General features: G+C 40.0%; 1 protein-coding gene across 1 annotated transcript in view; it reads right to left on the bottom strand.

Moving 5' to 3' along the window:
- Nucleotides 1–12,030, bottom strand: part of EIF2B3 (eukaryotic translation initiation factor 2B subunit gamma) — a 153,852-nt gene extending 141,822 nt beyond the window's left edge. The window contains exons 1-2 of the mRNA XM_036859827.1: nt 11,937–12,030; nt 6,247–6,403 (exon numbers count right to left, since the gene is read on the bottom strand). Of these exons, the coding sequence (XP_036715722.1) occupies nt 6,247–6,394 (148 nt within the window). The 5' untranslated portion in view covers nt 6,395–6,403; nt 11,937–12,030. The remainder of the gene's footprint in view (nt 1–6,246; nt 6,404–11,936) is intronic.
- Between the last annotated feature and the right edge of the window lie 7,782 nt (nt 12,031–19,812).

Below are 19,812 nucleotides of genomic sequence, written 5' to 3' on the forward strand. Positions count from 1 at the left end.
AGGAACCCAGTAACAGGCAGTTTCCACGTAATAGATGCCTTCACCTTATCCATGTAGCTATCAATTAATGACAGAAAACTTGGGGTTTTGTCATGGATCTTTGGCAGGGTAATGTAATCCACTGCAATATAACATGTGTTGCTGATATCTGAAGATCAGATTTTAGCATCTCTAAAGTGTAACAATTTCCACTACTTGTTCCATGATAGTGCTCAATTATCTCTCCCTTTCACTATAATCATTCTCTTTTCTATTTTCTTCCCTTCTTTCTTTTTCAAATCATTTAACCTTCCTTCTTTCCTTCTCTCTTTCTTCCTTTCCCCATTTAGCTTTCTTTTAGTCATTAACTCACTCATTCAACCAATAAGTACAAATACATTTAATATGTAAAGGACAAATAGGCACTGAGAATTCAGAAATGAACTAAACATGGTCCCTATTCTTAAGAAACATAACATGGAAAAATTAGACATGGAAATGATTAATTAAGGAAGGCTTCATGGAAGGGATCGCCTCTGAGGCAGACCATGATGAATTCAAGTCCAACAAAAATTTCTTTATTACATACTGTACATAAAATGCTGATGTTACAAAGATGAATTAGACACAGTACCTGCTCTCAGGGAGATCAGTCTCCCATGCCACTAACTACAGCATAAAGCAGGCCTTGAGAGGTACTGAGATAGAAAAACAAAGTGTGATGAAAGCATAGAGAAAAGCAAAGTGTGATGAAAGCATGAAAAACAAAGTGTGATGAAAGCATAAAGCTCTGATTAAAACTGTTTGTGATTTCAAAGAGAAGGTGACATTTCCATAGGTTGGAGAGGACATTTTAGGTAGAATGAAGGGAGTAACTATAAATACGGGACAGTCAGTCTCATAATTGGACCAGCACTCTTCCGTATGGAGAGACACTAATGCTAAGCAGGGCTATGTTAACTTCCCTAAAATCACAAACAATATGAACAGAGTGAACATAGAGTTTACTGTTCAACTCCAGAATCCCATGTTTAGGAGACATTCTCCAAATTCTGACTGAGCCTCACTGAGAAGGAATTTTCTATATACCACAAAAGGCCATCACAGAGCATAACTAAAGATATATAGCAAAAGTAAAAAGAAAAAAAAAGTTATAGATGACAAATCCATAAGAACTTACTAAAGGGAAGTAGTATATTTAAAAGTGTATTAAGATGTGTCCTTCACCTGTGAGATTGAGATCTAAAAAGAAAATCTTTTCTAACACACATCTCTTTGGGACTTCCCTGGTGGCACAGTGGTTAAGAGTCCAAGCTCCCAATGCAGGGGGCCCAGGTTCGACTCCTGGTCAGGAAACTAGATCCCACATGCATGCCGCAACTAAGAGTTCACATTCGCATGCCACAACTAAGGAGCCTGTGAGCCACAACCAAGACCCAGCACAACCGAATAAATATTTTTATTTTATTTTATTTTTTTAAAATAAATATTTAAAAAAAAGTTTTTTAATTAAAAAAATTTAAAAAGTAAAACACATCTCTTAACGTCAGTGTCATACAGACTACTGCAAAGAAGTGTTCATGGGTCTGTCTCAAGAAGGTATGAGTGGAATAAACACTGGATCACAACCCGGGGGCCCAGGATCTGGCACCACCTCCATCTGGTATTCTGATTTGCTATATCTAACTATAGGACACCTCAAACTCATTGCGGCCAAAGCCAAACTCATTGTCTTCGCTCAAACCTGTTCCTTGGGAAGCAACCTAAATGTCCATCAACAGAGGAATGGATAAAGAAGATGTGGTACATACATACAATGGAATATTACTCAGATTGTCATATAGAGTGAAGTAAGTCAGAAAGAGAAAAACAAATGTCGTATAATATCGCTTATATGTAGAATCTAGAAAAATGATACAGATGAACTTACACACAAAGCAGAAATAGAGACACAGATGTAAAGAACAAACGTATGGATACCAAGAGGGGAAGGGGGGGGGGGTGGAATGAATTGGGAAATTGGGATTGACATATATACACTACTATGCATAAAATAGAAAACTAATGAGAACCTACTGTATAGCACAGGGAACCCTACTCAGTGCTCTGTGGTGACCTAAATGGGAAGGAAATCCAAAAAAGAGGGGATATATGTATACATATAGCTGATTCACTTTGCTGTACAGCAGAAACTAACACAACATTGTAAAGCAACTATATTCCAATAAAAATTAATTTAAAAAAATAAAATAAAAGTCACCTGAAATGAAAAACAAAAAAACAAAAAACCTGTTCCTTGTCCCATATTCCCTTTCCTATTATTGGCATCACCATCCACCTAGTTACCCAAGCAAAAAGTAGAAGGAACTCTTCCCTTTCTTTCTGCTACCCATCCCCATTAATCAACAACTTTTTCAGATGGTCCTTCTTCTCCATCCTTAGTGCTAATGCCTTAGTTCAGACCCTCTTCATTGCTAGTGTGGACTTTTGTAACAATCTCCTAATTTGTCTCCCTGCTTATAGTCTTAACTCCTCCACAATGATTCTTCATAAAGCTTCCAAAGCAATTTTTAAAAAATCTGAGTTGTCAAATTTATCAGCATAAAGTTGTTCACAATATTTACTTATTATCTTTTTTGTTTGTTTTGTTGGCTGCACTGCATGGCTGTGGTATCTCAGTTCCCAGACCAGGGATTGAACCTGGGCCACGGCAGTGAAAGTGCCAAATCCTAACCATTAGACCACCAGGTAACTCCTCTGCTCATTATCGTTTTAATGTCTGTAGGATCTGTAGTGATGTCCCCTCTCTCATTCCTGTTATTAGTAATTTGTGTTTTCTCTCCTTTTTCTGATCAGTCTAACTAAAGGTTTAATAATTTTATTGGGGCTTCCCTGGTGGCGCAGTGGTTGAGAGTCTGCCTGACAATGCAGGGGACACGGGTTCGAGCCCTGGTCTGGGAAGATCCCACATGCCGCGGAGCAACTGGGCCCGTGAGCCATAATTACTGAGCCTGAGCATCTGGAGCCTGTGCTCCGCAACAAGAGAGGCCGCGATAGTGAGAGGCCCACACACCGCGATGAAGAGTGGCCCCCGCTTGCCGCAACTACAGAAAGCCCTCGCACAGAAACAAAGACCCAACACAGCCATAAATAAATAAATTTAAAAAAAAATAATTTCATTGATTTTTTTCAAAAAAACCCCCATCTTCTGGTTTTACTGATTTTCTCTAACACTTTTGGTTTCTATTTCATTTATTTCTGTTCTTATTATTTTTATCTCCTTTTTTCTCCTTATTTGGGTTTCATTTGCTCCTCTTTCTCCAGTTTGTCAAAGTAGAAGCTTAGATGATAATTTGAGACATTTTTTCTTTTCTAACAGAGTGCTTAATGCTAAAAAATTTTCTCTAATCATTGCTTTAGCTATATGCCTCAAATTTTAATACACTGAATTTTCATTTTCAGTAAGTTCAAAATATTTTCTAATTTCCCTTGTGGTCAGATGGCCAAAAAGCACATGAAAAGATGCTCAACATCACTAATTATTAGAGAAATGCCAATCAAAACTACAATGAGGTATCACCTCATGCTGGTCAGAATGGCCATCATCAAAAAATCTACAAACAATAGATGCTGGAGAGGGTGTGGAGAAAAGGGAACCCTCCTACACTGTTGATGGGAATGTAAATTGATACAGCCACTATGGAGAACAGTATGGAAGTTCCTTAAAAAACAAAATAGAACTACTATATGACCCAGCAATCCCACTCCTAGGCATATACTTGGAGAAAACAATAATTTGAAAAGATACATGCACCCCAATGTTCACTGCAGCACTATGTACAATAGCCAGGACATGGAAGCAACCTAAATGTCCGTCAACAGAGGAATGGATAAAGAAGATGTGGTACATATATACAATGGAATATTACTCAGCCATAAAAAAGAACAAAATAATGCCATTTGCAGCAACATGGTTGGACCTAGAGATTGTCATACTGAGTGAAGTCAGACACAGAAAGACAAATATCATGTGATATCACTTATATGTGGAATCTAAAAAAAGGGTACGAATGAACTTAGTTACAAAACAGAAGTAGAGTCACAGATGTAGAAAACCAAGGGGATGGGGGGAGGTAAAATTGGGAGATTGGGATTGACATAGACACACTACAATATATAAAATAGATAACTAATAAGAACCTACTGTATAACACAGGGAACTCCTCAATTCTCTGTAGTGGCCTATATGGGAAAAGAAACTAAAAAAAAGAATGGATATATGTATAACTGATTCACTTTGCTGTACACCTGAAACTAACACAACATTGTAAATCAACTATACTACAATAAAAATTGAAAAAAAAAAAAAACCTTCCCTTGTGGTTTCTTCTTTGGGTTATGTAGAAATATGTGGTTTAATTTCCAAATACTTAGGGATTCTCTTGATACCTCTCTGTTATTGATTTCTAATTTAACTCTACTGTGGTCAGAGAATATATTTTGTATGATTTTAATCTTTATAAATTTATTGAGACCTGTTTTATTTTTAAAAATATGGTCTATCTTGGTAAAGGTTCTTAGCACTTGAGAAGGATGTGCATTCTCCTTTACTGGGTGGAATGTTCTATAAACGTCAATTAGGTCAAACTGTAGAAAATCCTAAGGAATCTACAAAAAGCTACAAGAATTAATAATAAGTGTATTTAGCAAAGTTACAGGATGCAAGGTCAGCATAAAGAAACTATTTTTATGTACTAGCAACAAACTTCTGGAAATTGGAATAATTACCATTTATGATAACATCAAAAATATCAACTTAGAAATAAATCTAACAAAATATGTGTAAGTCCTATACACTGAAAACTATAAAACACTGTTGAGAGAAATTACAAAAGACCTAAATAAATGCAGAGATATACCACGCTCCTGGATCAGAAGACTCAATATTATTACAATGTGAATTCTCTTCCTACTGATCTATGGATTCAATTCAATCTCAATCAAAATTAAAGCAACCCTGGGGCTTCCTTGGTGGCGCAGTGCTTGAGAGTCTGCCTGCCGATGCAGGGGACACGGGTTCGAGCCCTGGTCTGGGAGGATCCCACATGCCGCGGAGCAACTAGGCCCGTGAGCCACAACTACTAAGCCTGCGCATCTGCAGCCTGTGCTCCGCAACAAGAGAGGCCGCGATAGTGAGAGGCCCGTGCACCGCGATGAAGAGTGGCCCCCGCTTGCCACAACTAGAGAAAGCCCTTGCACAGAAATGAAGACCCAACACAGCCAAAAATAAATAAATTAATTAATTAATTAAAAAGAAAAATATTCCTTTAAAAAAAAAAAAGAAAATTAAAGCAACCCTTTTTGTAGAAATTGATAAGTTGATTCTAAAATTTATATAAAGAGGCAAAGGACTTAGAATAATTAAAACATTAATTTAACCATATTAAACCTCGGTTTAAGTCTTTCACTGGTTCCTCACTGCTTTCAGGAAAAAAAATCTAAATTCCTCAGCATGCAATACAAGGCCCTTCATAGCATGATCCCTGTTTATTTCTCTCATTACATCTACTCCTCCCCCTTACACTTGATATTACAGCCAAATAAAATGAAAAGTAGCTGCCAGAACATGCTGTGCTGATCATGACTCTATCTCTGCATACATTATTACTTCTGTATGGAATGCTCTCTCCACGCTGGTAGGCCTGGTAATCTACTTTTCAAGACTCAATTCAAGGGTCAGCTACTCTGTAAGCCTTCTCTGAATCCCTCAAGTAGAAACAGCAACTTCCTTATAACAAGCACTTATAATATGCCTCTGTTATAACATTTATCACATTACACAATGATAATCTGTTTACATGTGTATCTTTCCAATAGACTTTAAGGTTCTAGAAATCAGGGTCTGAGTTAATATTTTCAATTCTGTACCCTAGTGCTTAATATAGTACCTGGCACATACAGGTTCTCAGTAAGTACTGATTATGAGGCACTTGTATTCCTCATATTATGTTCTGACATCCTTCCAGGGTTCATCTTAGATCACTGTGGAGACTAGCTCTAAAAAAGTAACACTTAGCACTATCTTCTCAACCTTTTTCACACAGCGATAGAGTACTCCTGAGTTCCTAATTTAAAGAGGCCAGTCTCCAGCCAACATTGAGTCCTAGTCTTCTTTCATTCGTCCTGTCTCACTCTCATAAAACTGACAAATCACTGGGATCAAACACCCTAAAAGTTTTATGAGTACATCTCATTGCCATAACTCACCTTCAAATCCAACACGTTCAAGCAGGTTCAATGGGTACCAAATTAAAGGTTTGTTCCCAACTGGAAGCAGAGGTTTGGGAATACCGGAAGTCAGGTCTGTCATCCGAGATCCCCCTCCAACTGCCATTACTACTGCTTGAAATTCCATTTTTACAAACTGCAATCACAGAGAAAAACAAGAGAAAAAGAAGTAGCAAAAATCAAAGCACACACAGTATTAATCCTATTTTTAGTTAGGTTATTGATATCCACTTATGACAAATACATCATTTCCAACTCCAATAACCAGAATAAGAAAGACTCCTTAGCTGCAGTATAAACATCACATTTATCCTATTCTCTTACTCACGGATATATACTCTGAGCTCCAGCCTGGGGAGATGGGCTGGAGGAGGGATATGAATTAAGAAAAAAAAAATCTGGCCCTTGTTCTTGAGTTGCTCACAATTAAGTGAAGACAAATAGAGTGAATTACAATATATTATCATTAATGCATGATACATCCAAGATGCAGTAGGCAAATATAGTGACGCTAACACCTAAGTCTTCCTAGAAAAGATGGAAGGTTTTACAGGAAAGTAATGCTTGAGCTGACTCTTAAAGGAGTAAGAGTTTACCAAGTTGGCTTCTGATATGTGAGTTCATATTCCTTGAAAAAAATTTTAAACTTCTGACTAGAATTAACAGCACAAATACAAGCACATCAGATCTCTGAAAAGTGTGAAATGACTTAAGATCCTTCTAATAATCCAGCCATTTGCTCCCATTTTCTCCTTACCCCCAACTTGAAAGATACCACTATAAACACAAAGGTAGGCTTGTATCTTAACCTAGATTTGCAGAGCCCAATTGCAGAAACAAACCAAATTAATTCCTTTTTTTCACGCTCAAGGTAATAAATGAACCTGTTTGACATTCAAAAAAATCTCTTTACAGCAGCTACCACAGAAGAGAGGCACAATAAAAGATCATAAATCAAAACCTCAACAAAATACTAGCAAACAGAATCCAACAGCACATTAAAAGGATCATACACCATGATCAAGTGGGATTTATACCAGGAATGTAAGGATTCTTCAGTATACGCAAATCAATGAATGTGATAAACCATATTAACAAATTAAAGGAGAAAAACCATACAATCATCTCAATAGATGCAGAAAAAGCTTTTGACAAAATTCAACACCCATTTATGATAAAAACCCTCCAGAAAGTAGGCATAGAGGGAACTTACCTCAACATAATAAAGGCCGTATATGACAAACCCACAGCCAACATCGTTCTCAATGGTGAGAAACTGAAATCATTTCCACTAAGATCAGGAACAAGACACGGTTGCCCACTCTCACCACTATTATTCAACATAGTTTTGGAAGTTTTAGCCACAGCAATCAGAGAAGACAAAGAAATAAAAGGAATCCAACTCAGAAAAGAAGAAGTAAAACTGTCACTGTTTGCAGATGACATGACACTATACAAAGAGAATCCTAAAGATGCTACCAGAAAACTACTAGAGCTAATCAATAAATTTGGTAAAGTAGCAGGATACAAAATTAATGCACAGAAATCTCTTGCATTTCTATACACAAATGATGAAAAATCTGAAAGAGAAATTAAGGAAACACTCCCATTTACCATTACAACAAAAAGAATAAAATACCTAGGAATAAACCTACCTAAGGAAAAAAAAGACCTGTATGCAGAAAACTATAAGACACTGATGAAAAAAATTAAAGATGATACAAAACAGATGGAGAGATATACCATGTTCTTGGATTAGAAGAATCAACATTGTGAAAATGACTATACTACCCAAAGCAATCTACAGATTCAATGCAATCCCTATCAAACTACCACTGGCATTTTTCACAGAACTAGAACAAAAAATTTCACAATTTGTATGGAAACACAAAAGATCCCAAACAGCCAAAGCAATCTTGAGAAAGAAAAACGGAGCTGGAGGAATCAGGCTCCCTGACTTCAGACTATACTACAAACATACAGTAATCAAGACAGTATGGTACTGGCACAAAAACTGAAATATAGATCAATGGAAGAGGATAAAAGCCCAGAGATAAATCTACGCACATATGGTCACCTTATTTTTGATAAAGGAGGCAAGGATATACACTGGAGAAAAGACAGTCTCTTCAATAAGTGGTGGTGGGAAAACTGGACAGCTACATGTAAAAGAATGAAATTAGAACACTCCCTAACACCATACACAAAAATAAACTCAAAATGGATTAAAGACCTAAATGTAAGGCCACACACTATCAAACTCTTAGAGGAAAACATAGGCAGAACACTCCATGACATAAACCACAGCAAGATCCTTTTTGACCCACCTCCTAGAGAAATGGAAATAAAACCAAAAATAAACAAATGGGACCTAATGAAACGTAAAAGCTTTTGCACAGCAAAGGAAACCATAAACAAGACACAAGACGAAAAGACAACCCTCAGAATGGGAGAAAATATTTGCCAATGAAGCAACTGACAAAGGATTAATCTCCAAAATATACAAGCAGCTCATGCAGCTCAATATCAAAAAAACAAACAACCCAATCCAAAAATGGGCAGAAGACCTAAATAGACTTTTCTCCAAAGAAGATATACAGATTACCAACAAACACATGAAAGAATGCTCAACATCACTAATCATCAGAGAAATGCAAATCAAAACTTTAATGAGATATCATCTCACACCAGTCAGAATGGCCATCATCAAAAAATCTACAAACAATAAGTGCTGGAGAGGGTGTGGAGAAAAGGGAACTCTCTTGCACTGTTGGTGGGAATGTAAATTGATACAGCCACTATGGAGAACAGTATGGAGGTTCCTCAAAAAACTAAAAGTAGAACTACCATACAACCCAGCAATCCCACTACTGGGCATATACCCTGAGAAAACCATAATTCAGAAAGAGTCATGGGGGCTTCCCTGGTGGCGCAGTGGTTGAGAGTCTGCCTGCCAATGCAGGGGACATGGGTTCGAGCCCTGGTCTGGGAGGATCCCACATGCCGCGGAGCAACTGGGCCCGTGAGCCACAACTACTGAGCCTGCGCACCTGGAGCCTGTGCTCCACAACGAGAGGCCGCAACAGTGAGAGGCCCGTGCACTGCGATGAAGAGTGGCCCCCGCTCGCTGCAACTGGAGAAAGCCCTCGCACAGAAACGAATACCCAAAACAGCCAAATAAATAAATAAATAAATAAAAAGAGTCATGTACCACAATGTTCACTGCAGCTCTATCTACAATAGCCAGGACATGGAAGCAACCTAAGTGCCCATCGACAGATGAATGGATAAAGAAGATGGGGCACATATATACAATGGAATATTACTCAGCCATAAAAAGAAATGAAATTGAGTTATTTGTAGTGAGGTGGATGGACCTAGAGTCTGTCATACAGAGTGAAGTAAGTCAGAAAGAGAAAAACAAATACTGTATGCTAACACATATATATGGAGTCTAAAAAAAAAGGTTCTAAAGAACCTAGGGGCAGGACAGGAATAAACACGCAGTCATAGAGAATGGAGTTGACACGGGGAGGGGGAAGGGTAAGCTGGGACGAAGTGAGAGAGTGGCATGGACATATATACACTACCAAATGTAAAACAGATAGCTAGTGGGAAGCAGCCGCATAGCACAGTGAGATCAGCTCCGTGCTTTGTGTCCACCTAGAGGGGTGGGATAGGGAGGGTGGGAAGGAGATGCAAGAGGGAGGAATATGGGGATATATGTGTACCTATAGCTGATTCACTTTGTTATACAGCAGAAACTAACACCATTGTAAAGCAATTATACTCCAATAAAGATGTTAAAAAAGAAATCACAAATCCTTATTGATTTAAAATAAAAGTACTCTTTGACTTACAACAAATGATGTAACCTTTTAAAAACAAGTGTGAAATTCAATGTTTAGGAAAAAAAATTATTTAACTCCAAACTGGCAAATAATGTTGCACCTTTACCATAATTGTGATCAGTCCTGTGCTCCTCACATCAGTATCTGATCTGCAACACTCACACCCTGTACACCCAAGCACAAAGTGAAGGCTCTTGCACAACATCCACAACTTAAAGATATGGTAATTTCAATTCCAGCAGGCACTGCCTCAGATTGGAATTTAACTTCAATCTGGCGCTGTATAACTCCCATAACATCTGATGTTACGTTGAAAAGAGCTCTGGACCCCTAAGGGTCAAAAGACCTTAGTCTGAGTTCTGGTTCTGCCACTTACAGGTGAGGTAACAAGGGGCCTGAGATTTAAAACTCTCAGCGTCCTCAGTTTCTAGAAGGGAGACTGGTGGTTAAGTTCACAGGCCCTCAAGCTAGACTCCCTGGGTCTGAATTCTAGTTCTACCATGAATTAGCTGTGTGATCCAGGGCAAGCTACATAACTTCTCCAAGCTTCAGTCTTAATTTTCTAAGATGAGAATAATTACAGGTTCTACTTCACAGAGATTTATGAATATTAAATGAGTTAATCTATGTAAAGCACACATAATAATGTCAATCCCATGACAAGCATTTTCTGTTTGATATTCGACAGGTCATGAAAGCCTCTGTGCCAGCTGAACCATAATTCTGGTCCCTGTATTGCTATTCTTGCTTCCTAGGTTGCGTTTCTCCTGTGCCTAGTATTTAATCACCTTCTAGACTTTTAAGACTCAGTTCAAGAACCACCTTGCCTAAAAAGCCATTCCTATCCATTCCCACCCTCCTGGAGAAGTAACTCTTTTCTCCTTAAGTGCCTTCACTCTACTATGTACAGATCATCTCTACCTTTACAGGCTGTATTGCGCATTTATTTAAATGTCTATTTCCCATGAGTTCCTTGACTGTCGCTGCTGTATCCCCAGTACGTGACACAACTCCCGTCAGATGCTAGGCACTCAATCAGTGCTCTGTGGAATGAGCATCTGTGAACCTCACAACAACCCCGTGGTAAGACTCAAGCTCAAACATTAGAACCCAGGTCACTAGGTTCACAGAGGTTCCTGCTCTCAATGAGGCTCTGGGTGATAAGCATGAACATAACCATCCATGATACCAGGCAGCCTGTCAAATGTCTCAGTGTCACTACCACGACTCTGGGTGATGGGAATCAAGGCAAAGACTCGTTAGCCACTCAAGTTTTAGAGGGGGTGTTCATGGCATCCCAGACCTGCCTCGGTCATAGCACTCACTGCCTTCTCCTTTTGTAAACTGGTAAGATAAAACACCGTTATCATAACTGATCTCTCAGTCAGATCTTATTGTATTTCACTGTCTTGCACCCAAACAACCAAAAACAGAATAAATGAACGAAGAACTTAAGTGTAAAGGACTAGGCACTGTGCTCAGGGCGTCTGGTCCTGGGTCTGGTGCTCACTCGCTGTGACTTCTAGCAGATCCTCCCCTCCCTGAAACTCAGTTTCCCCATCTGTTGCACGAGGTGGCTGGCTCGGATTCTCCCCGAGCTTCCTTCTAGTTCGGGCACTTGGCTCCGCGGCCGGGTCGGGCAGGCACTCGAGCTGGCGACTCAGACTCTGCACCCCCGCCAGCCGCTCAGGCCCTCCTTAACCAGGCTCGAGGAGCCCGCCTCCCTCCGGTGCAGCGAGGCCCGGCGGCCTCCACCGCGCGGCTCACCCCGCCAGCCAGCTCGTGCGCGGCCTGGCAGCGCACCAGCCGCAGCCTTACCTCAGGTCCCCGCGTGCCACAACCGCTCGCTCGGGTGGCTCCCCACACCGCCGCCGACTGACAGCCCAAAGGCGCAGGCGCGCGATGGCCGGGCAGATCGATGGGACGATCTGGGCAGGCCCGCGGAGAAGGAACGAGCACCGAGTGATAGATGCCGGCCGAGAAGGGCATGGCGGGGAAGAGGGGAGGAGGCGAGGAGGTGGGGCCGGCTGAGCCTTTTCGTTCGTTCACACATCACCAAGGCCCATTGAGCGTCCCTCACAGGGCAGGGGAGCTAGAAACAGCCTCTTCCTTCAGGCAGTTCTCCTTCTAGGACCTGGCCTCAACTGCCACTCTGCGAAAAGAGAGCTCTTTCGGAGCTGCGGTTTGGGGCTAGCCAGTGGAGAACTCACCAAGGATTGCCAAGGTTTTCTATGTCCAGTGAGGTCTAACGTGGCGACTCAGCGTTGGCTTTCTGAACCAGACTATTATGGTATGGAAAACATCCACCTGTAGCCATCAAAACAGTTGGTCGGGGGTGTGGGATTAGGGAAGATCTCACTGAGATGGTGACACTGAACAGTGGCTTGGAGAGAGTGAGTCAAATGGATATCTTGGGTAAGAGCCTTCCAAGAACACTAGCCGGCAAGTGCAAAGGCCCTGAAGAGAGATGGCAAGTTCAAAGAACAGCAAGGAGACCAATATGGCTAAAGCAAAGTAAGCCAGGGGGAGAGTGGATGATGGCAGAGGAGGCTAGAGAGGCAATGGGGGAGAGGGTGAAGAATTCAGATCCTGTGGGTCTTGTAGGCCGTTGTGAGGACCTTGAATTATGCAGAGGAGCAGCGATATAACAGTTTTTAAAGGGATCACTTTGGTTGCTGTGTTGAGAACAGACTCCCTGGAAGCAGGGGCAACTGCACGAGAGAACCCAAACACCTGAGTCTAGACTCCAACAGTTGTGAGAGATAATAATAAAATAATTTTTTTGTTTTAAGCAGTAAATTTTGACACAGATTGTTAAGCTACATTATCTGATTTTTTTTTTTTCTTTTTCTTTTTTTTTTTGCTTTGCTGCATGGCTTGCAGGGATCTTACCAGGGATTGAAGCCAGGCCAGGGCAGTGAAAGCACCGAGTCCTAACCACAGGGCCACCAGGGAATTCCCTAAACTACATTAGATAGCAGGAACAATGGTCATTCTCTCACACACACATTCCTGCAATTTCCTAATCTTTTGGAAGCTTCCTCTTTTTCTATCCATCTCTTAAATCTTGAGTTGCCTTAGCTCCCTGCCAGTTAGGAGGCAGAGTCTAATTTCTGCAATAAAAATAAACGAGTTTGACTTCATTCAACATTATTTATTGCGTGCCTAATATGTGCCAACCAATATCTTAGATGCTAGATGCTGGGGATACAGCAAGCAATGAGAAAGATAGGACTTGTAATTTTCCCCAGACTTTCAGCCAGAAGAATAGGAGCTCAGCTTAGAACTTACTAAGAAAAAGTCCTGAGCCACATCCATAAAACCAGCCTATCCCTGCCCTGCCTCTCCTTCACTTTAGAATGCTGGTGATGAGTTATTGGGAAATTATTTGTTTTAACTCAAAACACTGAGTTGGTAAAAGGGAGCCGAGCCGTGAAGTGATTGATTTGGCCACAAGAGACCTGAAACTTGACTACTCTTTCCTTCTGCAGCAAGATTCTCTCTCTCCTTGGTATTAGCCCAAGCAAGCAGAAGCCTTGGGAATTATAGCATGGTTTTGAGGTAAGAACTAGTTATGAAGTAAGAACAGCATTCAACTTCATATCTGTCATCCATTTTTTAAAATTTAATTTTATTTATTTTTTATACAGCAGGTTCTTATTAGTTATCTTTTTTATACATGTTAGTGTATACATGTCAATCCCAATCTCCCAATTCATCCCACCACCCCCCCCACACACACTTTCCCCCCTTGGTGTCCATATGTTTATTCTCTACATCTGTGTCTCTATTTCTTCCTTGCAAACCAGTCATCTGTACCATTTTTCTAGATTCCACGTATATGCGGTAATATACGATATTTGTTTTTCTCTTTCTGACTTACTTCACTCTGTATGACGGTCTCTAGGTCCATCCACGTCTCTACAAATGACCCAGTTTCGTTCCTTTTTATGGCTGAATAATACTCCATTGTATATATGTACCACATCTTCTTTATCCATTCATCTGTCGATGGGCATTTAGGTTTCTTCCATGACCTGGCTATTGTAAATAGTGCTTCAATGAACATTGGGGTGCATGTGTCTTTTTGAATTACAGTTTTCTCTGGGTATATGCCCAGTAGTGGGATTGCTGGGTCATGTGGTAATTCTATTTTTAGCTTTTTAAGGAACCTCCATACTGTTCTCCATAGTGGCTGTATCAATTTACATTCCCACCAACAGTGCAAGAGGGTTCTGTCATCCATTTTACATGCTCATGTTTAAACTAGCAAATGTTTTCAGGGAGCTAGAGGACTTTCTCCTCTAGTTGAGGAAAGTAGTTGAGGGATTACTTCAGTTTAAACTCACTTTAAATTATTCCCTTAGGGCAGCAGTTCTCAAACGTTTTGGTCCCTGGACCCTTTACACTCTTAAAAATTATTGGGTGTAAAGCAACTATACTCCAATAAAAATTAGTTGAAAAAAATTATTGGGGGCTTCCCTGGTGGCACAGTGGTTAAGAATCGCCTGCCAAGGCAGGGGACACAGGTTTGAACCCTGGTCCGGGAAGATCCCACATGCCACGGAGCAACTAAGCCCATGCGCCACAACTACTGAGCCTGTGCTCTAGAGCCCATGAGCCACAACTACTGAGCCCTCATGCTGCAACTACTGAAGCCCACGCGCCTAGAGCCCGTGCTCTGCAACAAGAGAAGTCACCACAATGAGAAGCCCATGCACCACAAGGAAGAGCAGCCCCTGCTCGCCACAACTGGAGAAAGCCCACGTGCAGCAACAAAGACCCAATGCAGCCAAAAATAAATAAATAAAATAAATTTCTAAAAAAAATAAATGATTGGGAACCCCAAAGAACTTTTGTTTGTATAGATTGTATCTGTTGATATCTACCATATTAAAAATTCAAACTGAGAAATTTTAAAAACAGTAATTCATAAAAAAATAGAAACAATTAAACCTATTACATGGTAACAGTAACATTTTAATGAAAACATAACTATGTTTCCAAAGCAAAAAAATTAGCGAGAAGAATGCAATGGTTTCATCTTTTTGCATGTCTCATTAATGTCTAGCTTAACAGAGAACAGCTGAATTTTCTCATCAGTTGGGATACGTTGTTTTGGGTGATGAAAACCCGACCTCACACAGATACATCGTTGGAAAAGGGAAAGTTATTTTAATAGCCTTTGTCAGATAATGGGGGTATTCTTTGATACTACACACCAAACTCAATAAGTGGTAGTTTGTTAAAGATTAGTTGCGATGTAGAATCATTTATATCAATGACCATTTTGTACTCTTATAATACTTGCACTTTGAATGGGCATTTTACCCATGCATGATTTTGCAACTTGACGCATTGATCATTTGTAAAATACTGGTTCACTAGGTTATGTAGATCTTCCCCATGTTGACTCATTATACAATATTTTTAAAGTCACATGTGTTAATATCACCACCAATCTCATTAGAAAAGTCCTTAAGAATGTTGGCAAGCTTGTGATGACAAATACAAGTTTCCCAGACTTCTGATTTTCTCTTGAAAGCTCAAATATTATCACTGTTAGTGGTTTTCCTTGAAGTGACTGGCTTACTTCACTCATTTTGATAATTTTTTGTCCACAGTTTGTCAGTTGTTCTTTCAAGTAAATATAGTGTTTTGTGAAAAAAGCAGTAGGTCAAAAATCAAACAATGGCCCAAGTGCTTTTCTGGAGACGACTATCATACTTCTTTCATATATGCACAGAAGTTTTACATGTGTACTTCCTGTTTCATCACGTAGAATATTAAAAAGATGTGTACTCAAGGACAAAGATTTAATAAAATTATTTTATTGCCTCATCACAGACATTAAGTGAAACTTACTTTTATTATTTTTTTATTTTAATTTTAATTTTTATTGCAAGTGTGTGGCAGTGAAGAATACAGTGACTATTAATACAGTTTGGTATCTCTGATTTGATTGATGCTAAAGCACCAGCAGTTTTATCCACCATTGCTTTTGTACCATCAGTGCAGATATCAGTGCAGCAAAAGAGGCAGATAGTGTTTTAGTATTATTATAAAAATAGCCTTGACCTGATAGATCCCCTGAAAGGGTCTTGGGGACTCGCTGAGGTCCACGGAGCTTACTTTAAGAACTGCTGCCTCGTGGACTTCTTGCTGGCTCCCACTGCTTCTAGTCCTTACATTATGGCACTCACCACAAAGGACTGTCATCTCCTTTTTCATGTCTTCTGTATCACACTGGGAGCCCCCTGAGGACAAAGGCTGTATCTTATTTACTTCTCTCTCCACACATCCTAGCACAGGATCTGGGACATGCTAAGTAATAATATTAAACAAATTAGAAATTTCTCAGAAATTTCCCTTCATCCTCCCATTTGGTGGTAGGAAAGCTGGGCTGAGGGCCTGGGTCACTGACAACATCTCTTCTTCGAAACACTTCTTTTCACTAAGTCAATCTACATTATTAGCCCTCATGCCTAGCCTCATTCTTATTATTTACTTTTAATTATTAATTACACAGGAAGTATTTAATAAATGCTTGTTGAATACAGGCTATTCCCTATAATGTGTTTCCTGTTCACATTTCTTCCCTAAGGGACATTTATGTGTATGTGTTTGTATGTGGTGGGGAAACAGTTTAAGAAGGTCAAGCTCTAAAGTTCTCTTTAAACTATGGGAGACAAAGAAACCTTTCAAAAGTTGGGCCTTGGCTCAGAAATACTCTTCCCACGGTCTGCAAGAGATCTCTCTTTGGGAATTTACTGGCCACATCACAATATTCATCTACTCCATCTGGCTGAAGGCTTGTCAGTGGGGCAGGGAATTATTATTTTTAGAGTGCTGAGTGAAAGATAAAAGTGAAAAGAAACTCTACTTTGGCAACCAATTGCAGGTCCCAAAATATTTGTGTTTTATTTTTGTACATAAGCCCAGCAGTTTCCTAATAGATTCATGACAAGTTAGACAGCTAATGATGCTCCAGTGTTTACATAAAGAGCTTGGAAAGAAACTTCATTAACTTCATTAATATTGAAGGAATTCAATATTTCCTTTCAAGCACACAGAATTTTCATTGTTGGTGGTTTTGAAGGTCAGAATCTGGACATTTATGCTCTAAACTGATGGGCCAACTTTAAAAATAAGTGATTTAATCAATTTAAAAATTTTCTTCCTTTATTGAAAAACTTTTCAGATGGCTGATTTTCCTTGATTTTAAATTGGAAAGTATGGTTTATTGGCCACCGTTCATTTATTTATTGAGTGACTACTATGTGCCAAGAATAGTTTTAGGCTCTTAGGATATATTAGTGAACAAAAAAGGATCCAGCCTTCATTGTAGCAGGGAGAGGCAGCATAAATTATAAGGAAGTTTAAATAATAAATGAGTAAACTGTACCATATACTAAAAGGTGATAAGTACTTCGGGAATACAAAAAAGTTAGGCAGGGAGGAGGGACAGGGAGAGGAAGAACACCATATTGACAGCATAAAGTCTTAGAATTTTATAGAGGTTATTGAAATTTGTGATCTATGTCTCATTTAAATCTTTCCACAACTTTTTAAAAAAATATTTTATTTATTTATTTATTTGGTTGTGCCAGGTCTTAGTTGCAGCTTGAGGGCTCCTTAGTTGCTGCATGCGGGCTCCTTAGTTGTGGCATGCAAACTCTTAGTTGCGACATGCATGTGGGATCTAGTTTCCTGACCAGGGATCAAACCCAGGCCCCCTGCACTGGGAGCACAGAGTCTTAACCACTGCGCCACCAGGGAAATCCCTTTCCACAACTTTCTATCTAATAAATTTAGAAATGGATACAAAAGGAACAGGTGAGATCAGTAAAAATGGTGAAGTTCCTCCAAAAATTCTCTCCTCCATAAAAGCAAATTGTGAGAATCAACTTGGATCATGTTGGATGTGCATCCATGAATGAACAATCATGTCGCTTTTTAAAGTCTGTTGGTAATTAGTCACTGCACATCTCTTATTCAGTTCATTCACAGGCAGCAAAGAATGTAGTTGTGTTGCTTCCTTGTCTTCCAGTGATAAACCCATGTGACATTAAAAAAAAAAAAGGATAATTGAGAATTGGCCAACAAAATGAAAGTGCAGCAAGTAAATAAGAAGTGATAATGCTGGAAGTGAAATTCAAATTGAGCATAAATGGAGTCGTATCATGGGGAAGTTAACATTTCTGTCTTGAAAGAGTATAGATATGCAGCCAGAAGGACTTAGTGAGGGCAAGCTTATCCACATAAATGAGGAAAGTGGCTGTGACAAAAAGGATGAAGGTGTCCCAGAGGAAGTGATGTCAGCAACAACTTCACATGAAAGGAATTCTCAGAGAGATTTCATGAGATTGAAAGTACAAAGAATAAAATGTTGGAAGGTGATCCAAACTTAGAAAGGAGTATGACCATTCACCAAGACTTAGAGTAAATGCTTGCTCCATATTATAAGACAAGAAAAAAGAGGTAAGCACTACTCAAACTACTCTTTTTTTTTTTTTTATGAAGAAGCCTCAGAAACTAGGGACTGAGGGAGGTTGTTTTTATTTATTTATTTATTTATTTTTGGCTGTGTTGGGTCTTCGCTTCTGTGCTAGGGCTTTCTCTAGTTGTGGCAAGCGGGGACCACTCTTCTTCGCGGTGCACGGGCCTCTCGCTATCGCGGTCTCTCTTGTTGCGGAGCACAGGCTCCAGACGCGCAGGCTCAGTAGTTGTGGCTCACGAGCCTAGCCGCTCCGCGGCATGTGGGATCTTCCTGGACCGGGGCACGAACCCGTGTCCCCTGCATTGGCAGGCGGATTCCTAACCACTGTGCCACCAGGGAAGCCCTCAAACTACTCTTGATAAGCGTTTTACAAAGAAAGCAATTTAATTCTTAAATCTTCTAAATGCTTTAGATTTCAATGTACTAAATAAATATTAGTTTTACTAGGTTTTCGTTTCCTTGTACATTTATAATTGTAGGAGAGTTTTTAATGTTTTAACAAAACATTTGTCATGGAAGAGTGGTAATTTCCCCCATTGATTATTATTATTTTTTAAAGTTATTTATTTGTTTGTTTATTTATTTATTTACTTTTGGCTGCGTTGGGTCTTCGTTGGTGTGCGCGGGCTTTCTCTAGTTGCGGCGAGCGGGGGCTACTCTTCGTTGCGGTGCGCGGGCTTCTCGTTGCGGTGGCTTCTCTTGTTGCGGAGCACGGGCTCTAGGTGCGCGGGCTTCAGTAGTTGCAGCGTGTGGGCTCAGTAGTTGTGGCTCACAGGCTCTAGAGCGCAGGCTCAGCAGTTGCAGCGCACGGGCTTTGTTGCTCCGCGGCATGTGGGATCTTCCTGACCAGGGATCAAACCTGTGTCCCCTGCATTGACAGGTGGATTCTTAACCACTGTGCCATCAGGGAAGCCCCTCCCCCCACTTGATTATTAAGATCTCTTTGCATGGTTTCAAAGTGCAGGATCATTTTTACAGCCTGGCACTACTGTGCAAAATGAATATTTCTTATATATTAAAATTTAGCATACAATGATGATAAGCATGTGAAAATGCAGCATTTCAAAGCAATGGTAAAGGATAGGTACTTCACAAAAGGAAGCTGAGGGACTTCCCTTGTGGTCCAATGGGTAAGACTCTGTGCTCCCAATGCAGGGGGCCTGGGTTTGATCCCTGGTCAGGGAACTAGATCCC

This window comes from Balaenoptera musculus, chromosome 1, assembly GCF_009873245.2.
Source record: "Balaenoptera musculus isolate JJ_BM4_2016_0621 chromosome 1, mBalMus1.pri.v3, whole genome shotgun sequence".
In the NCBI taxonomy this organism is placed as follows: Eukaryota; Metazoa; Chordata; class Mammalia; order Artiodactyla; family Balaenopteridae; genus Balaenoptera; species Balaenoptera musculus.